The sequence below is a fragment of the Aphanomyces invadans genome, assembly GCF_000520115.1.
Source record: "Aphanomyces invadans strain NJM9701 unplaced genomic scaffold supercont1.12, whole genome shotgun sequence".
NCBI lineage: Eukaryota > Oomycota > Saprolegniomycetes > Saprolegniales > Verrucalvaceae > Aphanomyces > Aphanomyces invadans.
This window is the reverse complement of record NW_008580157.1, coordinates 170,938-190,888: the sequence shown is the minus strand read 5'-3', so window position 1 is coordinate 190,888 and position 19,951 is coordinate 170,938. Positions and strand designations below refer to the sequence as shown.

The following is a 19,951-nucleotide window of genomic DNA, read 5'->3' as shown; positions in this document are numbered from 1 at the left end:
ATCGCACGATTTCGTCGTGATGTGTTGGAGAGAAATCAATACAAGAGCGGCGACATATCATGGAGCGCAGCTTGACCTTCGCCGTGAAACGCTACCTGGATCAGAGTCTGCATAGCACCGCAGTCTTCTTGGCAGAGAGACTTGTCGCGGAGCATGCTTCTGATGACAATATTGGCTTGTTGGCAGAAGCATACCATCGTTCAGGAGCCGGCTATCGAGCAATTGCACTCCTCGAGCGTCATGCGACACCAAGCCAAAGCATCTTATCAGCACAAAACAGATACCTCCTGGCGTTATGTTGCTATGAAGGTGGTCGTCTTACCGATGCAGAGAATGCGTTGCTGCAGTCCAAGCCAGCACAACACGTGGGAGGTGGTGCAATTGTCAAGTTGAACGTTCCCAACGGAGCTTCTGGGCTCTTCCTCCTCGGGCGCATCTACCGCCGTCTCCACCGCAATGACCAAGCAATCGAATGCTTCAAGGAGAGGTAGTACGGATTGGTCCCAACGTGTTTCACTGGTGTGGACGCAACTCTCTCGACTGTAGTTTACACCAAGATCCGTTCTTGTGGTCGGCGTTCGAGAACCTTTGCGAATTGGGCTGCGAAGTGCCAGCGTCGTCCTTTTTCAATGTTCGTGGGCCTACAGGTGAGGAATCGTCCTTCAACTCATCGACGCACTCACGATGACGCATAGACCGGTTGGACGAGAACTTGCGGCCGCCATCCACGCCACCTTCTTCGTTGGATGTTCACTCAACCGCGAGATCGGTCAGCAGCGGCCACTCTCAACGCCGAGGAAAGAAAGCCATGAGTCGTACTTTCACAGAGCAAGATGCAGATCGAACGGTGGGATCGTGCATGGCTTGCACGACGTGGTCACAACGGAGACAGGCAATGCAAACCGCACCCGACCAGCGCCGCGCGCTTCGTGATTCAAAGCACTCTGATTCATCTGGCGATTTGGTGCTCTCTCAACTGTGCATTGCCCATCCTCATGAGTAAAGCGGTTAGGAAGTGATGCGGTTACTGCAAGCATGTGGGGAGGCATACCAAAACCTGTGCCTGGTACCACGCCCAGCTCGATGACTGGATTCTCTCACGAAGTTGCGATTTTTCCAACTAGTATCAATGCGCCGACGCTTTGCATCACTTGGCGTCGCTGCCACCGCGCCAGATGCAGTCTGCTTGGGCGCAGCAGCACATAGGTCGGGCACACTTTGAAATGGCGCAATATCCGCAGGTCGGTCGTCCGTTTTCGACCACGTGGTTGCTCTCTACATGGGCATTCGACCATGATGTTATGCGCTGTGCCGACGTCGTCCGTTCCAGGCCGCGCTTGCATTTGAAACGCAAAGAGCGCTGTGCCCGGACCGACTCGATGGCATCAGCATTTACTCGACGACTCTGTGGCACCTCAAGCGCGACGTTGATCTGTCGTACTTAGCCCAGCAAGTCACCGACATGGACAAGGCGTCGGCGGAAGCATGGTGCGTCGCAGGCAACTGCTTTAGTCTGCAGAAGGAGCACGACGTCGCGCTCGATTTCTTCACACGGGTTGGAAGTCCTTGCACGGGTTGTGCACTTGATATTTGCACTGGTCGGTAGGCCATTCAAGTGGACCCGACGTTCCCGTACGCGTACACGCTGGCAGGACACGAGTACGTGGCGAACGAAGACTTTGACAAGGCGATGGCGTGCTTTCGGCAAGCAATTCGCATCGATCCGCGCCATTACAATGCTTGGTGCGGGCTTGGCACGATTTACTTTAAGCAGGAAAAGTTTCAGCTCGCAGAGTACCATTTCGGTCGAGCGATTGCTATCAATGCCCAAAGCTCGCTCCTGCACTGCTTCCGCGGCGTGGTAAGGCGAAGGGACGCGATCGAGACGGCGATGACGTCTAGCGTGCGTAGGTCCTGCATGCCATGTCGAAAGACGACGACGCGCTGTTGGCTCTCGAGAATGCGCTCGCGCTGCACCCGATGAACGTCGTGGCGCGCTACCACAAAGCAAATATCTTTGCCCTGCACCATCGATTCGAAGAGGTTGAGCACAATTGCAGTGTGCTTCAACGCATGGCACCGTCGTCACGAATGGCACGAGTAGGCGCTGGAGGAATTGCACATGGTCCAAGACGCTGCTCCAAAGGACTACACGGTGCATTTCACCTTGGGCTCGGTCTACGCCAAGCTCGTAAGCGCGTCGATCGCTCTGTTGTTGTCACGATCGCGAGTGGGTAGGGTCGGACCGCCGACGCGTTGGGTCACTTGAACCATGCCCTTGTGCTTGGTCCAAAGGACTGCCACGGCGACGTGAAGGCAGCCATCGAAGCGCTGTACGAGAGCAATGACGACTGATAGGCACATCCAATGGACGATGCACCAACGACCTTCATGTGGCGAGGATTATTCGTGGAGACAGCTAAGAATGCAAATCGCTTGATTGTATGAGATCGGGTATCGCGTGCGCTACTTCTTTTTGGCGTTGAACACGACAATGATGACACTCATGTTGTCTCGACTGCCCTTGTTCAGGCACTCGTCCATGAGGAGCTCGCTCACTTCCTTGGGCGACTTGCCCGCCTTGAATCGGTCGCGCACAAAGCGCTGGACCTGTTCGTTCGACATGACGTCGTAGATACCATCGCAGCACAGGACGAGGAACTCGTCCTTGATGAGGTCGCGGGGCTGGACATTCACACACGGCTCCGCGATCACAAGGTGCTCCCACGGCTTTTTGTCTGGCTTTCCTTCTTCGTTGCGCTTGAACCAGTAGTCACCGAAGCTACGGCTCACGGCCACACCACCGCACACGCGACCGCGGAAGACGGTGCCGCCGGCAGCTACGATGCGCAGTTTTTCCGTCTCGTGGTCCGGTTTATGATCGAGTGACATCTGGATCGGGGCTTGGTTTTGAAACTTACTCAAGATGCATCGTGAATCACCTAGACGGAGGCACTGTGTGTGTTCCCATGACAACTTCAGTCCACAACGCACCGATGTTGGCCGAGAAGATGTGTTTTTCCGTGACAATGACGAGAAGGCCAGTGGCACCAACTTCGTCGGCGTTGCCCCCCACTGCTTCGTTGTTTCGAATCGAGTCGTCGGTTTTAAGGAACCCTTGGCTCAACGCGGTCACCATCACGCGATGGTCAGATCCATCGTAGCGCTTGAAGTCGTCCGTGTCAGCGATGTTTTGTAGAATTTCCTTGGCACTACATGGATAGATACATGGCGTAAACTCGATGCCTTCTCATCACAATCCATGTTCATTATCTGCACGTACACAGCTTTGGCGACGTGGTCCCCTCCGTGTCCGTCAAAGATGGCAAAACATGCGCCGTTGACGTTCCCTGGGATGTCAACTTCGACCAGATCCGCGTCTTCCATCGTGTCGCGCCATCCTTGCATGGAGCTGTACCCGATGCTTAAGTTAAGCTTCGGTGCTGTCACTTGATGGGACTGCTTTGTCGTGATCGGCTCGGACAGGAAGCGGGACATGATGCGCGCTTCTTGGGGGATGGGAGAGTACTGCGACTGGAAACTCGGATGGTTACTGGCTTGATTTGGGTTGTAAAAAGCATTGCAGCAGCATTTAAAATACACACTTCTCAACGAATTGCTTCATTTAAAATGCATTTAGAATTGGATTTTGACCGAGTTCGAGAAGCCAGACCTGCATTGGTTGTTGTATGCATTCATCAAGATAAAGTAGGCGACGAATCTATTTAGTAATATAACGTCCTGTACTAGTACTACTAGATGCAGATGGGACTCGATCAAGTCCATGACGAACTCGAGATCAGCGTGGAAGGATGGCATCTCGGAAGCTGCCGATTGCTCTAACGTCCATCGGGACAGCCTCTATGATCGCAGCATTCGCCATTACAATGCGAGACATTCATGCGTTGAACCTTTCGACTTTACGATCGACGAGCCTGCTGAATCGATTTGTCGACTACCAGCACGTGGATGTCTTCGAGACAACGTTGGACGATGGCCATGCCATCGAGAACGTAGCTCAAGCATTCTTTCAGTCCCCTGTCTTCCAAGCCGAGCGTGCGTTTCTAAGTCTTGCTGGGTTTGGAAGCGTCGAGGATGACACGATTGACAGAACGACGTTCGACGTCGGCGACAAAGTCGTCGTGTTCCGCGTGGTGGAGCGTACGCCAGGGCAAATTCTATTTTGCTGGAACGACTTCATGGATGTAAACGGCCATACATGGCTTTCTGTGGCGGACGACGGTCGCACGGTCCAGTTCGGATCCACGTTTGACCTCGTGCAGGCCCTGCACCCCATGGCGCTTCCTTTCGTCAAGTTCATAGTCGTGCCGATGCACTTGTGGTATGCCCAAGTGGTCCTCGCATCCGCCAAGTTTGTCCTCCAACGAAAGGGTAAAACATAACTGGATGGTTTTGAGCTTCATCCGCCCACGCCCTCGATGCTGTCCAAGCGCATGCGCGACGATGAACGCCACTACTCTAGCCAACACCTCGAACAAGATCAAGACCGAGTTCAGCACAGTCGACACATGCCGAATCAGCAGGATAGACGGAGTTATCTGGATGTGCAACGTGTGGCATCGCGAATGCAATTCCCATCGCATGTGGGTGACGTCGATGCAATCGGTAGCGTATGCCTGGGCAATGTGGCGGAGCATATCGCTTGCACAACTTGATGGCGTCTATATAAGTTAACCTTTGCATCTGGCGATGCAAAGGGGACGAAGCATGTTGAGTCGTTGCCAATGAGACTCTCACAGAACGACAACCAAGAGGTGGAGAAGTGCCAGCTAAACTCCCACAACTTGCAGGCACCTAGGAATCGCGACCTGCTGGGAAGATCGCAAAACGACGACGCCAATAGCCCACACGACAGTTCGTTTTGTCGGTGGCTTCGTCCTCATCTCTCGGGACTCACCGTGAGCCTCATGAGCATCCGCCGCGCCGCCGCCTTTCATGGGCGCGATCCCTTCAATTTCGTCCAATCAAATGGCGTGGCTGGGACGCATTGATCATTCGACCATGTCAAACTACGACAAGTGGAAGAGCATCTTGAAGGAGCTCGAGGAAGAAGAAGCTCGGGAAGAGGCAAGGTAAGCGCGATCTGGTCATAGACGCCGCGCATGCAAGAACGCGTGTATCGTATGGTAGAGGTGGCGACGCAGCTAAGTCGACAAACCCGCGAGAGTTTCAACCGTTGTCGCACAAACCATTGCAACTCAAACAAGTAGTAGATGCACAACACGATGCCGGTTCCCTGTCATGTTCCCAACTATTGCTCGTAGGAAATCCAGGATGCGTCGAACAAGCTCCACGTGCTGGAGAAGGATCTGGCGGCGTACGATGCCTTGGCCGGTGTGTTGAAGGACCTGCCCACCCAATTGGACCACGACATCATGGTCCCGTTGGGCAAACAAGCGTTTATTCCCGGGAAAATCATTCACGCGAATGAAATCCTGGCGCATCTGGGTGGCGACCACTTTGCGAAGCAGACGGCGAGTCAGACGAGTGCAATTGTCGATCGCAAGAAGGCTGGTGTGCAACCCACGTCCCGCGTCGTCGTCGTCGAGTCACCCCGTTCTCTGGACTAGATCTCGTCAAGCAAATTGCGCGCCAGGAAAAGTGGCTCCAGTCTCTCCACGCAAAGCTCGACGACGTCAGCCACGTCCTAAACTTGAAGAAGGTAAGTGGACGGCGGCGATGCGCGGGGCATGTGTCATGTAGCCCATAGATTTATGAGGATGCCAACATCCAGGAAATCAAAGAGACGGAAGAAGAAAGCAATGGCGCGGTCGACGCGTCCGAGTTTACGCAAGACGACTACGACACATACTTTGAGATCGAAAAGGAAGAAGCGGCCAAGCAGGCGGCGTCCGCTTGGGACTGGTGCGTTGTCGCCATGAGGGTGTGGAAGGCGCGACGTGGTTGTTTGGGATGGTAGGGATGAAGCGATGCGGCGCATGGACGAACTCGAACAGGATGAAGAAGGTACAGGTTCCATGAGGCCTCGAGTCACCGAGATCGTCTAGCATCGGTGGACACAAAGGCTGTCGCGGCGACCGAGGCCGACTCGATCAAGCAGCAAGGCAACTCGGCGTTTGCTTCGGGCAACTACTCGGCTGCGGTCGAACTGTACTCGAAAGCCATTGCGCTGACGCCCATGGCCCATGTACCACATGTATAGAACACGCCATCGATGCTTGATTCGCGACGTAGACGCTGTTTGGGAATCGATCTGCAGCCCATTTCCAACTGCGCCAGTACGAACAGGCCCAACAAGATGCCGAAACCGCGACAGCGCTCGATCCGTCGTGGGCCAAGGTGATCTCTTTTGTTTCGTGGTGGTGGGTGGGGATGTACCCATTGGAATCATAGGGATATTTTCGTCTGGGGCAAGCGCTGGCAGCTCTCGGGCACAACGATCGTGCAGCCGACGCATACGAAGAAGCGTCCAAGCTCAAGCCGAGCGACAAACAGACGCAGGCGCTTGCGAAGGAGCTGCGACTCAAGGCAGAAAACGACAAGAACGTCCAGCGCCTGAAACAGCCCGCCCTAGCACGCGACAAATCGACGGTGTTTACTGGATCTGTCATGGAACGGAAAGCCCCTTCCACCGAGGTATGCCACGACGACGATGGCCCGTCGGGACGCATCATGGACGTCCAGGTTCAGGACAACGGGATGGCGCCACCGCCCAAGCGCGTGTCTCGTTTCAAGGCCATGCGGCAAGGTGGGGGCCAGGCGTAGCTGCGTCGGTGCAATTCGTCACGTCGATCTGTTTTGATTTCCCCTTCAATACGTCTCGGTCGTGACCTCCATGTTTGTCTCCGGTTGGGTTGTCGCGGCTCCGCAGTTGCGATGGCCATGTACATGAGCATGATTATCCCAGGATATTCGCTGCTGCATTGCTAGGCTGAGCTACTGGTTGAGCAGCGCGACGATGACACTCATGTTGTCTCGACTACCCTTGTGCAGACACTCTTCCATGAGCAGTTCGGCAACGACGGTCGGCGTCTTGCCTTCCGCGAGCTTGTCACGCGTGAACATTTGAATCTGTTCGTTCGACATGACGTCGTAGATGCCGTCGCAGCCCAAGACGAGGAACTCGTCCGTGTCGGGGCTTCGCACGTGGATGTTGACACACGGCTCGGCGATGACAAAGTGCTCCCATGGCTTCTTGTCGGGATTGTTTTCTTCGTTGCGTTTGAACCAAAAGTCGCCAAAGCCACGACTTACGGCCACACCACCGCAGACACGGCCGCGGAAAACGTTGCCGCCGGCGGCAATAATTCGGAGCTTTTCAGCTTCGTGGTCGGGTTTGTGGTCGAGCGACATCTGGATCGGCACTTGGCCGGACTTGTCACTCAAAATGCATCGCGAGTCACCTGCAACATGAATAAGATCTCGGAACACGGAGGTGCGTGGCACGCACCGACGTTCGCCGATATGATGTGACGCTCAGTGACAAGGACCACGAGCCCCGTCGCTCCGACTTCGTCCGCTGTGCCGTCCAAATGCGCTTCACGGAGGGCGTCGTCAGTCCGGAGGAAAGCCTCGCTGAGCGCGCTGACGAGAGTGTACGGGTTCTTTCCGTCAAAGGCGTTGTAATCGTCCGTGCTCACGATCCGGTCCACAATTTGCTTCGCGCTACAACGAGTGCGACTTTCGTTCCATTCTAGACGACATCATGGAGCGAACGACGTACGTTTCCTTGGCAATGAAGTCGCCGCCATGGCCGTCGAAAATCGACAACAGAGCCACTTTATGCAATCCTGGCAGTGACGTGTCGACGAGCTCAGCGTCCTCCATCGACTCACGCCACCCCTGCATACAGCTCACACCAATGGTCAGGCCGAGCGCCGATTCGGTGTACGTCTCGGACTTCTTGTCCGTCAGGGGTTCGTTCAGGAAGCGAGACATGGCGGCGCGATGATGTTGTGCCGTCAAAACGTGGATTGGGTCGAACATCGTGATGGTGTTCGACGACGGTAACAACCATCACATGATGCATGCAAATGGTGCAAAATGCCTGCAAATTGGGCAACGGGCCTGTCACGACCACATTGCTCCTGCAGCTGTTCTTCTGATTTAACCTTAAACTTTGTATGCAATTGCGAAACGGTCGGCTTAGTATCCGGATTCGTCGCACGACGGATGTCGTTATCCGGATTTGTGCAGCAGAGACAGAAGCAGGAGGTGCGATGGAGAAGACATGGGAGCGGAGAAAGCGGGGGCCGCCATGGATATATTCAACGGAGAAGTCGAGGGCACGGACTTCGCGCACAGAGGAAGCATGCCTTAGGTCGGTTTGTTGCCGCGCCACACCAAGTAGTTCGTGTCGCCCAACTTGCGAGGGGACAGCTTGTGCTTGATGAAGAAGAACAGACTCAGGAGGATGCAAATGCCGCCGACGACAATGTACGCGAGGCCGAGGAATGCGTTCTGGCCACCGTACCAGGACAGTGTCGAAATGACCAACGACTTGCGGCCTTCAAAGCTCTGCACGGGGAAGTCTGCACATGCATACACAGGTATCGTCACAATCCGAACGACCCGATCGACAACGTACTGCTCGAGATCAAGAAGCGAAGGACCGTGCCCTTGGGCAGATCGGTGTTGATGCGGCCGTATTTTTTCCTGAAGTTGGGCAGTCCTGCCGTCCGCATCCATAACACGAACCGCTCCGTCTCGACTCCGTAGTGCGTGGTCGGTTTTGTCCACGCAGTCTTGTTGAGAATAGGCTCCTGGCCAACCTTGGACGGGATGATCCAGCGGTACTTGGGGTTCTGCCACAGATACAAGTTGTCGTCCTCGAGGGTGTCGTAGTTGTTAAATTTGGTCTCGAGGTCCGACTTCCACGCCAAGTCGGACTGATCCATCAAGTTGACCACGGTCGTGTTGCCCGCATAGACGTCCGTTTGGTTGAGGTACTGGCCGGTAGGCAGCGACACACTGTGCACCCAGAAGATGTCTAGCCGGCCATGAGGTGCACGGAAAAGCCAGGCAGTCGAAACTGCATACCGTTGAAAAGACTGTTGGCAATGAGCCCGCACGGGTTCAACTTGTACTTTTGGCGCACGGCCGTGGCGGGCAGATCGTCGATCGAGTTGTACTTGAACTCGGTTGTCTCGTTGGCGCCGTCGCACGTCGTGGGAGGGGATGAGAGCGGTTGCGCGCGAAGTTGGGCATCGCTGCGACTTTGAACGTATCGGCGATGGTTTTGGTAAAAGTTGTCCAATTGGTAGTACACCATAATGGGCGCTTTCATGTCTTCCTGGAGTTTGAACGACACGATGCAGCCATGTTTGGTCAAGTTGAACGAGTTCCCGTCGCTGTCGTTCGGCAACGAGCACGACGACGTCGGACTCAAGTTTTGCACGCTCGCGCCAAGGGTGGCCAGACCGGATGAAGAGTCTAGTCCGTCGTACTGGATTGCCATTTCCACGACCTACACGAGATGTCGTTCCAACTGAAGGGGTCCGCACGACGGACTCTGCATAACGTACGTCCAAGTTCTGTTGGTACAGCACGACGCCGATGGGGACGAAGATCAACCCCACCAGAAAATACGTGCCGATGACCCATGCCGGGGTCAAAATCGGCTGCCATGCCTTCAGTTTTTGCTGCTTGAAAGGGGTATCTACATAAATGCATCCCGTTCGTTCTACCATTGCCCGTCATCTCGGAAGCCCTACCATCAGGACGCCTGGAAGGCTCGCCGTCTTTGTTTGTGCTCATGCTGCAGCGTCGTCGGCACTGTGGCAAGATGCAAATGTTACAAACTGCGGGCCACGAAGGGCGTTTTATTGTATTTGTTCCCAATATCTTGGCATTTCTATTGATAACTGAATATTTATTTAAATCACACCCTCCCACACGAAGAATATTCACGCGACGGAATCTTGCAATGGCCATCCGCGTGCGCCTTGTGGGCTTGCCCACGCGCCCATCGCCGCGACGGACTCTGAGCGGAGCTCGAATATGAGTTGGCGGCAGTGAAACAGAAGCATCGTTGGCAACTTTCAGTCGTAGCCTTCATGGATCCGCGCGGATTTTGCAGGAAGAGTCAACAGCATGCGTCGCAGCGAGCAGGCGAGCCTTGAGCCACCAGATAGCACTGTTTCGACTTGTGTCGGCCACATGATAGACCTAGACATGTTGTGCGCGGACGCCTCACTCCCTCCTTCGATTGAATACTTGCGGTGCAGACGCTGCCTCTCCCGCCACAATCCAGTCCATCGCTCTCCAGCATAACGCGGGAGTGGGTGACGTGTACCGTCCTCCCTTGGGTGCCGCAACTCCCCCCAACGCACCGGGGATCCAACTGAGCGAGGGAACCGCCCCAACCACGTCGTCAGTGTAATGTATACATGTTTATGCATGGCCGGCCGGGTCGTCCTACTGGTTGTTCTTCCAGACGAGGTATCTCGTGTCGCCGAGTTTCCGCGGCGACAGCTTGTGCTTGGCAAAGAAAAGGATCGAGAGAACCATGCAGAGGGACCCGACGGTGATGTACGCGACGCCCAGGAACGGGTTGCGGCCGCCGAACCAGCTCGTGGTCGACACGACGAGCGACTTTTTCCCTTCAAACGCCGACACAACAAAGTCTACTCGACTCGTCAGCATCACGCTAGACAATACGACAATCGTACTGCTGGAGACGAGGAACTCGAGGGTTGTGCCCGCCGGTAGATCCGTGTCGATGCGTCCGTACAGCTTTCGAAAGTTCGGCAGCCCTGCCGTGCGCATCCACACGATAAAGTGCTCGCTCTTGACGCCGTAATTGGCATTCGTGTCCGTCGTCCATGCCGTCTTGTTGAGGACGCGGGGAATCCCCGGGCCCTTGGGTATGATGTTGCGGTAGTTGGGGTTCTGCCACAAGTACATTTCGTCGGGGCGGCGGTCGGCCTCCTTGATGTTATCAAATTTGGACGCGATGTCGCTCTTCCACGCAATCCCAGATTGACTCATCAGGTTGACCACTTCCACCGACGTGCCGGGGTACGTATCCGTCTGGGTGTACCGGGCCCCAGACGGGGTCGTGACGCTGTTGATCCAAAAGATATCTGATGGAAAAACACGTGAGGCGCCGTGTGCATTGGCGGCGAGTACCATTGAACAAACTGTTGGCGATGAGGCCGCATGGGTTCAAGTTCCATGTGCCGTTTGTGCCAACTGTGTCGTGGAGGTCGGCATACTTGACTGTATTCTCGGGGCTCATCTGCATGGGGTCGCAGTCCGACCGAGTGCCAGGCTGGTTCCCTCGGAGCTGCTCGTCGCTGCGCGACGCGACGTATCGGCGATGATTCTGGTAAAAGTTGTCGAGCTGGTAATACACGAACGTTGGCGCTTTCATGTCTTTGTCCAGCTTGAACGTGAGCAAACACCCGTGGCGATTCAAGTCGAACGAGTTGCCGTCTCCGTCCCCGAGAGCGCATGCAGCTGGAGCGCCGTTCACGCTTCGAATCGACGTGAGCGAATCCGCCGCAGTGCCGTCCAACTTTCCATCGCCGTCGTACTGGATCGAGTATTCCACCACCTGCACACGACGACGTCAACGAATGGGGGGGTGTTGTTGTTGTCGAAGACGCGTACGTTGTCCGATTCAAGACGCAGGATGATCCCGATGGGAATGAAGATCAATCCCACGACGAAGAAGGTGCCAATGACCCAGTTCGGGGTCAAGATGGGTTGCCAAGCCTTCAGCTTTTGCTGCTTGAACGGTGTGTCTAGATGGCGTATGTGAGTTGCATGCGTCTACAAGGCCGATGTGCGTGTACCTTCGGGGCGTCGAGACTTTTCATCCATCTTGCAGCACAACAGGTCGGTGTCAGCGCGAGAGGGCACTTGGTCCTGAAACGACTAGTGCGCCCTGCCTCCTTCCACAGTTAAAAATATCCTCTGGATGAAACCACTCGAAATATCCGCACATGACCAGCCGAAATATATTGAACGGTTTTCCACTTTTCGTCGATTCCGGCACCGTCGGGAGCCATCGCGGCGCGGCATTTGGCCATGCGAGCGCGCGCGCGGTGCGAACGACCAGGAGCGAACGATGCCGTTCCTTGCCGAGTCTGTCTTGGACGATCACGAGGTACGCTTCGTATGTGTAGACGACGATGGAACAAAAATGGGACCATGCATTGTGTTGCCGACATCTTTTTTTCGTCGCGTTGGACTGTAGAGTGGGTTTCAAGCAGCAAGTACATACAAGGCAGGCCAAAGTTAGTCGGAATCACTCGAACTACTGTCGCTGGACGAGTCACTGGACGACGAATCACTGGAGGAGGACCCGCTCGACGAGGACGAGCTCGAGCTACTGCTGCTGCTACTGTCCGACGACGAATCGTCCTTTGGAGCGGCGGCCATGAGCATCTTTGGAGCATTCTTCAGGTGTTCCCGGAGGTCCGTCGTCAGCCCGCCCAGACCGATCGACGTGAAAAAGTTGATGGCGAAGCGGGTGTTGCGCGGGTTGTCCTTGGGGAAGAGCCCGGCGAACGTCGTCACCATGTACTCGTCGAGGAAGCGGTCCTTGAGTTTCTGGACGCCAAGGTGCTCCGACAGTTCTTGCACAAGGATCTTGATAAAGATGCGGCTCGACGACGTGGTTTCTTCTTCGTTCAGCCGAATGTATTCAAAGACCGTCCACGGCAGCGCGTCCGAGAACAGCAAATGCGCAAAAAACTTGGCCACGTTGCGCAGTTTGTTGGTTTCGAGGCGGTGGATGGTCGCGTACTGGTTGGCAAAGCTGTCGTCAAAGGCCGACTGGTACTCGCGCTTGACGAGGCAAAAACGCTGGCCGAGAAGACCATAGTACCGCAGGTACGTGCGCTCCTGGGCACAGCAGTCAATGAGCATGGAGCAGATCTCGGGCTCTTGGCCCGGTCGAATGTTGAGGCGGAGAAGTTTGTGCGCGCATTCTTCATGCGACACACTCGACATGATCGTCAGGTAAATCGTGCGGCGGAGATTGACCAGGTCTTGTTCGCTGAAGTCGTGGATCACAACCTTGTTGTTGGCGACTTGCTGGGTCGGCTCGCCCTCGTCCTCGGACGAGTCGCCGCTCTCGTCGTCGCCGTCTTCACCGTCCTCGTCCGAGCTGTCTTCGCCAAGGAGCTCCTTCTTGATCTCGGCCCACATCTTTTCATTCTTGGCAAATTCCGGGTCGAACCGGAACACGTCGAGCTTGTCTTCAACATCCACTTCGTCCTCGAGACCGAGTTCGTGCGTGATCTGGTCGTTCGAGTCGACCAGGTCCAGCGCCTCGTGGACGCTCGGGTAATCGGCAAACCCGCCCTTGCGGATCGCAAACAGGCCTTCAATCGTGTACTGCACACGCTTGTCGATCTCGCCTTCATGCAGAATGCCTCGGAACCGTTCAAAGATCCCGCGCATGCCTTCTGGGCACACTTCCGACATCATGGCGCCGCATTCCTTGGTAAAGTTGACCGCAACTTCGACCGAGTCGTCTGTCGGGTTCTTGATCAAGAGCCACAGCACCTGCAGTGCGAGAAGTTCGTGCACGACTTGTTGGTTCACCAGATGCGCAATGAACCGAACGAGAGCGATCGCGACGACCTTGTCCCCTCGCTTGAACGACCGGCGAAAGCGGTGCACCACGCGCTTCACAAGCAGCTCGCCGTTCTCGGGAAGTTTTGTATTGATGACGGCCACCAAGGCTGCGTAGATGTGTGTGAACCCGGGGGATGCAAGCTGGGCCTTCATGATCGAACGCACGAGAAGGCCGCGGCCACGCACGAGGTTTTCCTGGAACAGCTCTGGGATGATGTTGGCGATGTTGGAAACGTTGACTTTGTTGATGTGCCCGTTGATGCTCTTGCGCAACGCGTCCCACGTCATACGTTGGTACTCCTGCGACGTTTTGTCTTCCACTTCCTTCTTCATTTGCGCAAGCTTGAATGGAGGAATGTACACCCCACCGGTGCGACCGCTGCGTGTGTCCTGCGTCAGGATGTTGACAGTCTTGCTTTTGGGTGCTTGTGCTTGCTCGTCTTGGGTGGACGATGGCGTGGTATTCTCCTTGTTACTCATTTTTGCATTGTCACGGGAAGAAACGTTTGGTGAACGGGGAGAACGGCGGCGTCGCCGATCGTTGTCATCGTGATCTCGACGTCGGTCCCCTTGTCCTCCATCTCTGTCATTACTACGATCTCGCGTCGTTCGAGGTCGTTTGGGCGAATGGGATCGGTCTCGTCGGCGTCGGTCGCGTTGTCTGGATCCGCTTCTTCGCGAAAATCGCTCGCTGGAGCGGCGTTTTGGTGAAGGACTTCTCCGATGTCGTGAGGGGCTTCGACTAGAACCTGACGACGACGATGACGACGAGCGGGAATGCTTTCGAGGGCCCATGGTCGTGTGTGGTAGGTAGCTGCGGTTGTTTCTGCGGCTCCCAGCAACTTTGAACCAGTGGCACAGGCTGTTTTAGGTTCGAGGTTTCTATGTAATACCGGGCTTATGCGTACTTAATACCGGATTTTGAGGTTGTACATCGGGTATTTTGTTGGATTTTGGGAGATTTTCGGGTATTTCTCTGCTGGCAGGTCCGCCATATATATAATAAATAGCGAAGAAGAAACGGTGACATGACGACTGCCGCCCGCCCGACGTGGAATGCTGCCGTGGGGCAGAAGAATGAAGGTGGATGGAACTCTGGTGGTCAAGTGAGCATGCAATTCTCGGCCCGCGACTTACCGGCCCACAAGAAGCTCAAGACGCGACAGATGGGGCAGGGTACTGTCGAGGAACTCGAAGGTCGCGACCTCAAGAGCGAGTTGGCCGAACGCGAACGCCAGTACCAAGCCGAAAAGGACAAGGTCGTCGATGTCGCACAGCAGAAGATTCTACGCCTGAAGGAGAACAAACTTCTCCTGTTAAAGGGAGATGAGTGGGAGGACCGTGCGAAGGAGATACAGTCCCAGTACGACGATGCCGATGACGACACGCGGAAGGATGACAGTGGCAGCGATAACGATTCCGACTCGGACGACGACGACGACTCGGAAGATGAAGAAGCAGAACTCATGCGAGAACTGGAGAAGATCAAGAAGGAACGGGAAGAGGAGCGATTGAAGAAGGAGGCAGCCGATCGCGACGCCGAAGAGAGCCTGCGCAAGGAAGAGATTCTGCTGGGCAACCCCCTGACGTCGCAGCAGAGTAAGAATCCGACGGGCAGCGCGACGATCAAGCGCAAGTGGAACGACGACGTCGTGTTCAAGAACCAAACGCGGCACGAACCCGAGACGAAGAAGCGCTTCATCAACGACACCATCCGCAACGACTTTCACCGCCGATTCTTGAAGACGTACATTCAATAGATTGCGTCACGCATCGTTCAAGTGCATGCCCATGCTTTCTACATCCAAAAGGGGCGATCCGAACTACCCCTTGACGCATCCAACGAGCCGAGTGTTTCGAAGTTAGTGGGGACATTTGTACTGCCGTCACAGTGATCGGTACACACCGCCATGCTTTCTACACACGCCATCGGCAATGGCTCCTCTCGTACATCCAGACGCGGTGCATCTACCACCGATCGAGAGGCGTCTTGATGTGTTGGCCGGCGCATGTGTCGCGCGGTGGTGGGAGCACATGCCTTTCGTCCGTGCGTGTCTGGTGCAGTTGTCGACCATGCACAGGCGCTTGGCGGGACCTCTTTGCGACAGAATTTGGACGATCGGGGCAAGCAGAGGCATATCGAGACTCTTGAAGAACTCGAGCTCGTCGGGCGAGAGATCGATCTCGGTCCCCGATTGAATCGGTTGGGTGGCTGGGATGGGGGTGTCGATCGTGGCGGTCCACGACGCGACCACGGGCTGCACGTCCATGTCGAAGATAGAGAGCAGGTCGTCGGCGTTGTTTGGCAGCGCCAGGTCGCCGCCGTCCAGGTACAACATGTCGTCGGTGACGATACAGTTGGGGTTATCGTCGGGGACGGACGACAGTAGGCCGAGCCAGGAAGTGTCCATGGTGGCGCGGTCGATGATCGGCACGTTGTCGAGTGCGCTGGTGGACCGCCATGAAGGCGCCGGTCGCTCCGAAGGTCGGTGTTCCAGAACAACGCCGACGCACGGCGTCACACATCCCATGCATTTGCCAAAAATAGAAACGTTTCGTCCTGGGGGGGGACCTTGGCGTATGAAGCCCTGAACAAAGTGGCGATGCGGCCTCTCGCGCGCCGACAGATGCCGCGCTGGGTACGCTTGCACGAAATCTGCAGGTTCATTCACCTCCTCCATGGTGCGATGGTTCTCATGCCGAGTGTCACGTGGTATGGGCGACTCGACTAGCGTTGTGGGTGGTGCCAGGCAAAACGGCGATGGGGGATGCGGCCCTAGCTTGGCACTGCCGTGGCGCCCCGTATGCATGCGACACACCTACGGCGACACTGTCTCCTGCGAGACTCGGCAACGCCTCGAGAAACAATACGTGTTGCAGCACTGGGTTAAAACACTTTGGTGATGGCATCGCCCTTCCACGTGTGGACCTGAATGGTGTCCCCCGCGGCGTTGGTCGTGTCGAGTTTGACGTACTCGCCTTCTTGCTGGAGGCCATTGGGGAACTGGAGCAAGCAGTGGCCGATGGGGGTCGCGTTGTCGAACCGCCCCGTGTAGTACCCGCCGTCTTGGAACAGCCACTTGCCGTCCACGATTGCGTTTTGGTGCCAATTCCCAATGAGTTGGCTCTTGTCGTCGGCAAATTCGTACGTGCCTTTGCCGTGTTTGATGCCGTGGTCGAACGACCCGCTAAAGATGTCGCCGTTCTTGTACACCACCGTGCCGTCGCCATGGATCGTGTCGTTGGTCCATTGGCCGTGGTACGTATCTCCATTCGGAAACAGCATCTTGCCCACGCCGTGCTTCTTGCCGTTTTCGTACGCGCCTTCGTACCACGCAACCTCCTTGACTTCGTCGTCGTCGGTCTTTTCGTTCCACGTGTACTTGCCGTGACCGTGCTTGAGTCGATCCAAGTTGACGGTCCCTTCGAACGTGTCCCCATTCGGGTACGTGATCTTGACCGGGCCTGCCCGCTTGAGCCACTTCAACTCCTCGGGGTTCTCGTCCGTGTACTCGACGCTGTACTCCTAACACGGGCACTGAGATCAGTCGTGTGCTGTTGTTCGACGACCCCACCGCGCCGTCCGCCATGGTCGATGTGGTGCTCACGAAGCAAATGTGATCGAAGAGGCGGTCGCCGTTTCAAAAGTGAAACGCCTGCGGACGGTTTGAAACCGCGGACGACAATCGTGCAAGTGCATCGCGGCTTGGTGGACAATCATGCAGGTAGAGGGCAAGCCAGCATGAGTAGCAGCACGAGGCAAGTGAAGAATGGATGGTGTGAACGATGGCGAAGACCCGAGTCGAAACTCTCTCAGTGCAGGTTTGTCTGTGGCACGACCGACAGACTGTCCGCTGAATCTCGTCACATGGAACAGATCTCTGACAACGCCTGACGAGTTTAAGTCATGAGGGATGGATTACGTGGGCCGATGCAGCCGCACTTGAAGTATAGATTGCTGTTGACAGGTCCTGCGTTCAATTGCTAGCACACCGACGCATGCATCATGGCCCCCACGGCGATCGCGACTCCCACGGCCACCACAGACAACGCATACGTCTTCAGCCACATTGCGCAACGTGTAGCCTTGAGCGCGTCGACTTCTGCTTTGAGATGGGCGAATTCGTCGGCGGTGAGCTCGTCTCGGTGGTACTTGATGGCGAGTTCTTTGATGCCTGGTTGACCCATCATGCTGGCGAAGGGGCAAACGGAGTCCATTGTACTAGCGGCGGGCTGTTGCTCACCTGCCATGGTGAGCTGTCGTCGGCGCAGGACAGCTTCGCCACGCTGGTTCTCGACTGTGTTAAACCCACCAAGGACATCTAGCTCTTCAAAGACTTTCATGTTGAGAACGAATGCCACATTGGCTTCTTGAACCAACTGCCTCGACACGTCGTGCGTCACAGGGAGGGTATTGAGTGTTCGCCGATACATGTCTTTGAAGGCTTTGTGTGATGTTTGGATGTGTGGAAAGTCGTAAAAGGCCGTGCCGTTGCCGTTCTCGAGTCGCATGGCTTTGATGGCAGTCCGACGGAGAATCTGGCCGCCGCTGAGGTCGCCCATGTACCGAGTGTAGGCGTGAGCGACCAAAAGCGCCGGGGACGTCTTTCCAACGAATCGCAAGCGATCCATGTACTCTTGCGTCGCGATGGACGGTGCTGGAATGATGTCTCGCCAATTAGGCCCGTAGTAGAACTCCAAGTCGACCATCAATGCGTCCGTGCGCTCCAACTCGACGGGATAGTGCAGCGGTGCGACAATCGAATCGTCCTTGGCGGCGGCGTCGCGCATCAGGGCTTCCAGTTCAGAGTAGATGTAATACAACATGGCCACCATAATCTTGTAGATGTCTTTGTTGATGCGGCCCTTGATAAATTCGCGGACGAAGTGAACGTTCTCCGCTTCGCGGTGCGACTTTTTCGTGCCATACTTGAGGCTTTTGGCGAGTTGGTCGTCACCGACGGGGCTCTGCTTTTCATCGTCGTCGGCGGCAAACACGGCCCACGACCGCACTTCCAACTCATCCACGAGTGCCCGGTCGTTCACCATGATCGTCTTGAACGGACAAGAAGTGGAGAAAACAGGGCAAGCTGCCCCCAGCACGTTTTTCTTCGCCACACTCGCGTCGTGGATGAACTTGAACATGGAGATGACGTTCTCTTTGACTATGGAACACCGGGTGATGACTCCAATTGATGACGATAGAGAATTCGTACGTGGGGAATCGTGGTGCAGATGTGACGCCGGAATCGACGATTCCAACATCGTGCGCAAGTGGTGCACGTTGCTGGTGCCTTTGAACAGACACCCCTCCGAGAAGAACGGGCACTTGCTGATGGACGAAACTTTAGCTTCGTCCTTCGTGGAAGAAAATGGACAGCCCGATGCGAATGCTGGGCAGTTTTCTTCGACAGAGGCGGGAGACGGGTCCGTAATCGAATGCGCCATAGCGAATTCACTTTGCAGATTGAGCGCACGTTGGGGAATAGCGAGTTTAGCAAAGTCCAGCATCTCCAGGCCGCGGACCGTGCCATAATCGCTGTGGTTGACGGCATCCGCGGTGCCGGCCGTGTCGCAATCAATTTGTGCACGTCGCATGGACCAGGCGTCTGCGATTGGGTGAATTTCGATCCTTCCAACAGGTACGGGACGAGTGGGTTTTTTACACCTAGGTTATACTCTTGAGTAAAAGGTTTTTCTTTTATCGTTATATCCATGTCTGATGCGATAACTCCATGGTCCGTCTGTAGTGCGGATCGGCCGTCGCACGCCGATCCAGGGGTTGTCGGAAAGCGTGACGGGCCACCGCAAACCTCAGAGCCAAATGTTCGCAGCCAATAGAGGCCACTGGGCCTTGCCCAAAGGCGGCCCCTCACCCTCGACGACCCTTGCGAGGGTCGCGTGGCAAGAACCCTGCATGCTATTGGTAAGAGGCTAGCCCTAGAACATCAAGCGTCCCTTCGAAGGATGTGCTAGGATATGCTCATGCTCGAGACTGTATGATCTATAGGAGAACGTAGATAGATGAGATAGCTAGCCTGAACGCCAAATTCACTTTTCCATTTGCACTTGAGCCACCAGTAGACCTTCCCGTCTACATTTGGTAGCACTTCTTGGTTGCCACCGCCGTCGTCCGTGCCCCGTGCCTACGCTTCGTGCCCCGTGCCTACGCTTCGTGCTCCGTGCCTACGCTTCGTGCTCCGTGCCTACGCTTCGTGCTCCGTGCCTACGCTTCGTGCTCCGTGCCCGTGTCTGTGCCCGCGTCCGTGCCCGCGCCAAGCCCTCCAACTGTCGCTACATTTGGTCGTGAGCTCTCAAAGGGACGTCGAATCTCTGTCGTGGATAGTAAGTCCTGTTTACAGGCCACCCCAGAGGGACC

The 19,951-nt window shown here is 55.7% G+C and overlaps 12 protein-coding genes across 14 annotated transcripts; 4 read left to right on the top strand and 8 right to left on the bottom strand.

The window, feature by feature from the left end:
- The first annotated feature begins 47 nt into the window (after nt 1–47).
- Nucleotides 48–2,499, top strand: H310_06579. 2 transcript variants are annotated; one of them, XM_008871699.1, is made up of 11 exons: nt 48–487; nt 547–647; nt 696–847; nt 893–964; nt 1,013–1,066; nt 1,125–1,241; nt 1,331–1,555; nt 1,607–1,861; nt 1,912–2,043; nt 2,105–2,191; nt 2,239–2,499. In XM_008871699.1, exons 1-11 carry the CDS (start codon nt 60–62, stop codon nt 2,353–2,355), a joined length of 1,740 nt encoding a protein of 579 aa, XP_008869921.1. In that variant the 5' UTR covers nt 48–59; the 3' UTR covers nt 2,356–2,499. The 2 variants fall into 2 exon arrangements, with proteins under 2 accessions (XP_008869921.1, XP_008869920.1); XM_008871698.1 differs by having other exon boundaries at nt 1,912–2,191.
- On the bottom strand, nt 2,300–3,556 carry H310_06578 (hypothetical protein). The gene is made up of 3 exons (XM_008871697.1): nt 3,284–3,556; nt 2,995–3,212; nt 2,300–2,942 (listed from the first exon to the last, which is right to left on the bottom strand). Exons 1-3 carry the CDS (start codon nt 3,496–3,498, stop codon nt 2,467–2,469), a joined length of 909 nt encoding a protein of 302 aa, XP_008869919.1. The 5' UTR covers nt 3,499–3,556; the 3' UTR covers nt 2,300–2,466.
- Nucleotides 3,557–3,771: 215 nt separating this feature from the next.
- Nucleotides 3,772–4,623, top strand: H310_06577 (hypothetical protein). Its single transcript, XM_008871696.1, has one exon. The coding sequence runs from the start codon at nt 3,813–3,815 to the stop codon at nt 4,401–4,403; it is 591 nt and encodes a 196-aa protein (XP_008869918.1). The 5' UTR covers nt 3,772–3,812; the 3' UTR covers nt 4,404–4,623.
- Nucleotides 4,624–5,022: 399 nt separating this feature from the next.
- H310_06576 (prefoldin, alpha subunit) lies at nt 5,023–6,818 on the top strand (the record flags this gene model as incomplete). Its single annotated transcript, XM_008871695.1, has 10 exons — nt 5,023–5,093; nt 5,152–5,227; nt 5,286–5,535; nt 5,592–5,683; nt 5,732–5,886; nt 5,942–5,988; nt 6,030–6,169; nt 6,217–6,321; nt 6,376–6,618; nt 6,673–6,818. The coding sequence occupies 10 exons, from the start codon at nt 5,023–5,025 to the stop codon at nt 6,745–6,747; spliced, it is 1,254 nt and encodes a 417-aa protein (XP_008869917.1). The 3' UTR covers nt 6,748–6,818.
- A 22-nt stretch (nt 6,819–6,840) lies between these two features.
- Nucleotides 6,841–7,946, bottom strand: H310_06575 (hypothetical protein). The gene is made up of 3 exons (XM_008871694.1): nt 7,706–7,946; nt 7,433–7,647; nt 6,841–7,385 (listed from the first exon to the last, which is right to left on the bottom strand). Exons 1-3 carry the CDS (start codon nt 7,918–7,920, stop codon nt 6,919–6,921), a joined length of 897 nt encoding a protein of 298 aa, XP_008869916.1. The 5' UTR covers nt 7,921–7,946; the 3' UTR covers nt 6,841–6,918.
- Nucleotides 7,947–8,178: 232 nt separating this feature from the next.
- On the bottom strand, nt 8,179–9,786 carry H310_06574. Of its 2 annotated transcripts, XM_008871692.1 has the most exons (5): nt 9,696–9,786; nt 9,507–9,640; nt 9,022–9,448; nt 8,570–8,971; nt 8,179–8,513 (listed from the first exon to the last, which is right to left on the bottom strand). In XM_008871692.1, the coding sequence occupies exons 1-5, from the start codon at nt 9,736–9,738 to the stop codon at nt 8,299–8,301; spliced, it is 1,221 nt and encodes a 406-aa protein (XP_008869914.1). In that variant the 5' UTR covers nt 9,739–9,786; the 3' UTR covers nt 8,179–8,298. The 2 variants fall into 2 exon arrangements, with proteins under 2 accessions (XP_008869914.1, XP_008869915.1); XM_008871693.1 differs by having other exon boundaries at nt 8,179–8,971.
- Nucleotides 9,787–10,196: 410 nt separating this feature from the next.
- Nucleotides 10,197–11,888, bottom strand: H310_06573 (hypothetical protein). The gene is made up of 5 exons (XM_008871691.1): nt 11,781–11,888; nt 11,596–11,729; nt 11,113–11,539; nt 10,653–11,066; nt 10,197–10,607 (listed from the first exon to the last, which is right to left on the bottom strand). The coding sequence occupies exons 1-5, from the start codon at nt 11,806–11,808 to the stop codon at nt 10,399–10,401; spliced, it is 1,212 nt and encodes a 403-aa protein (XP_008869913.1). The 5' UTR covers nt 11,809–11,888; the 3' UTR covers nt 10,197–10,398.
- Nucleotides 11,889–11,960: 72 nt separating this feature from the next.
- H310_06572 (hypothetical protein) lies at nt 11,961–14,424 on the bottom strand. The gene has a single exon (XM_008871690.1). It carries the CDS (start codon nt 14,365–14,367, stop codon nt 12,226–12,228), a length of 2,142 nt encoding a protein of 713 aa, XP_008869912.1. The 5' UTR covers nt 14,368–14,424; the 3' UTR covers nt 11,961–12,225.
- A 157-nt stretch (nt 14,425–14,581) lies between these two features.
- Nucleotides 14,582–16,101, top strand: H310_06570 (hypothetical protein). Its single transcript, XM_008871688.1, has one exon. The coding sequence runs from the start codon at nt 14,601–14,603 to the stop codon at nt 15,330–15,332; it is 732 nt and encodes a 243-aa protein (XP_008869910.1). The 5' UTR covers nt 14,582–14,600; the 3' UTR covers nt 15,333–16,101.
- Nucleotides 15,459–15,983, bottom strand: H310_06571 (hypothetical protein; the record flags this gene model as incomplete). The annotated part of the gene is made up of 1 exon (XM_008871689.1): nt 15,459–15,983. The coding sequence occupies one exon, from the start codon at nt 15,981–15,983 to the stop codon at nt 15,459–15,461; it is 525 nt and encodes a 174-aa protein (XP_008869911.1).
- A 328-nt stretch (nt 16,102–16,429) lies between the features above and the next one.
- Nucleotides 16,430–17,325, bottom strand: H310_06569 (hypothetical protein). Its single transcript, XM_008871687.1, has 2 exons — nt 17,148–17,325; nt 16,430–17,098 (listed from the first exon to the last, which is right to left on the bottom strand). Exons 1-2 carry the CDS (start codon nt 17,160–17,162, stop codon nt 16,460–16,462), a joined length of 654 nt encoding a protein of 217 aa, XP_008869909.1. The 5' UTR covers nt 17,163–17,325; the 3' UTR covers nt 16,430–16,459.
- Nucleotides 17,326–17,376: 51 nt separating this feature from the next.
- Nucleotides 17,377–19,170, bottom strand: H310_06568 (hypothetical protein; the record flags this gene model as incomplete). The annotated part of the gene is made up of 2 exons (XM_008871686.1): nt 17,377–18,737; nt 18,789–19,170. The coding sequence occupies 2 exons, from the start codon at nt 19,168–19,170 to the stop codon at nt 17,557–17,559; spliced, it is 1,563 nt and encodes a 520-aa protein (XP_008869908.1). The 3' UTR covers nt 17,377–17,556.
- Between the last annotated feature and the right edge of the window lie 781 nt (nt 19,171–19,951).

Coding starts and splice junctions, on each gene's coding strand:
- H310_06579 (XM_008871698.1), top strand. CDS start 60: ATGGAGCGCAGCTTGACCTTCGCCGTGAAACGCTACCTGGATCAGAGT. Junction 488..546: donor ATCGAATGCTTCAAGGAGAG/GTAGTACGGATT, acceptor TCTCGACTGTAG/TTTACACCAAGATCCGTTCT. Junction 2,192..2,238: donor GCTCGGTCTACGCCAAGCTC/GTAAGCGCGTCG, acceptor GCGAGTGGGTAG/GGTCGGACCGCCGACGCGTT.
- H310_06573 (XM_008871691.1), bottom strand. CDS start 11,808: ATGGATGAAAAGTCTCGACGCCCCGAAG. Junction 11,540..11,595: donor TGCGTCTTGAATCGGACAAC/GTACGCGTCTTC, acceptor CGTCGTGTGCAG/GTGGTGGAATACTCGATCCA. Junction 10,608..10,652: donor CGAGTTCCTCGTCTCCAGCA/GTACGATTGTCG, acceptor CGAGTCGAGTAG/ACTTTGTTGTGTCGGCGTTT.
- H310_06577 (XM_008871696.1), top strand. CDS start 3,813: ATGGCATCTCGGAAGCTGCCGATTGCTCTAACGTCCATCGGGACAGCC.
- H310_06575 (XM_008871694.1), bottom strand. CDS start 7,920: ATGTCTCGCTTCCTGAACGAACCCCTGACGGACAAGAAGTCCGAGACG. Junction 7,648..7,705: donor GACTTCATTGCCAAGGAAAC/GTACGTCGTTCG, acceptor CACTCGTTGTAG/CGCGAAGCAAATTGTGGACC. Junction 7,386..7,432: donor CATCATATCGGCGAACGTCG/GTGCGTGCCACG, acceptor TTCATGTTGCAG/GTGACTCGCGATGCATTTTG.
- H310_06578 (XM_008871697.1), bottom strand. CDS start 3,498: ATGTCCCGCTTCCTGTCCGAGCCGATCACGACAAAGCAGTCCCATCAA. Junction 3,213..3,283: donor GACCACGTCGCCAAAGCTGT/GTACGTGCAGAT, acceptor CTATCCATGTAG/TGCCAAGGAAATTCTACAAA. Junction 2,943..2,994: donor CATCTTCTCGGCCAACATCG/GTGCGTTGTGGA, acceptor GCCTCCGTCTAG/GTGATTCACGATGCATCTTG.
- H310_06574 (XM_008871692.1), bottom strand. CDS start 9,738: ATGAGCACAAACAAAGACGGCGAGCCTTCCAGGCGTCCTGATG. Junction 9,641..9,695: donor GCCTTCCAGGCGTCCTGATG/GTAGGGCTTCCG, acceptor GCATTTATGTAG/ATACCCCTTTCAAGCAGCAA. Junction 9,449..9,506: donor TGTACCAACAGAACTTGGAC/GTACGTTATGCA, acceptor CATCTCGTGTAG/GTCGTGGAAATGGCAATCCA.
- H310_06570 (XM_008871688.1), top strand. CDS start 14,601: ATGACGACTGCCGCCCGCCCGACGTGGAATGCTGCCGTGGGGCAGAAG.
- H310_06572 (XM_008871690.1), bottom strand. CDS start 14,367: ATGGGCCCTCGAAAGCATTCCCGCTCGTCGTCATCGTCGTCGTCAGGT.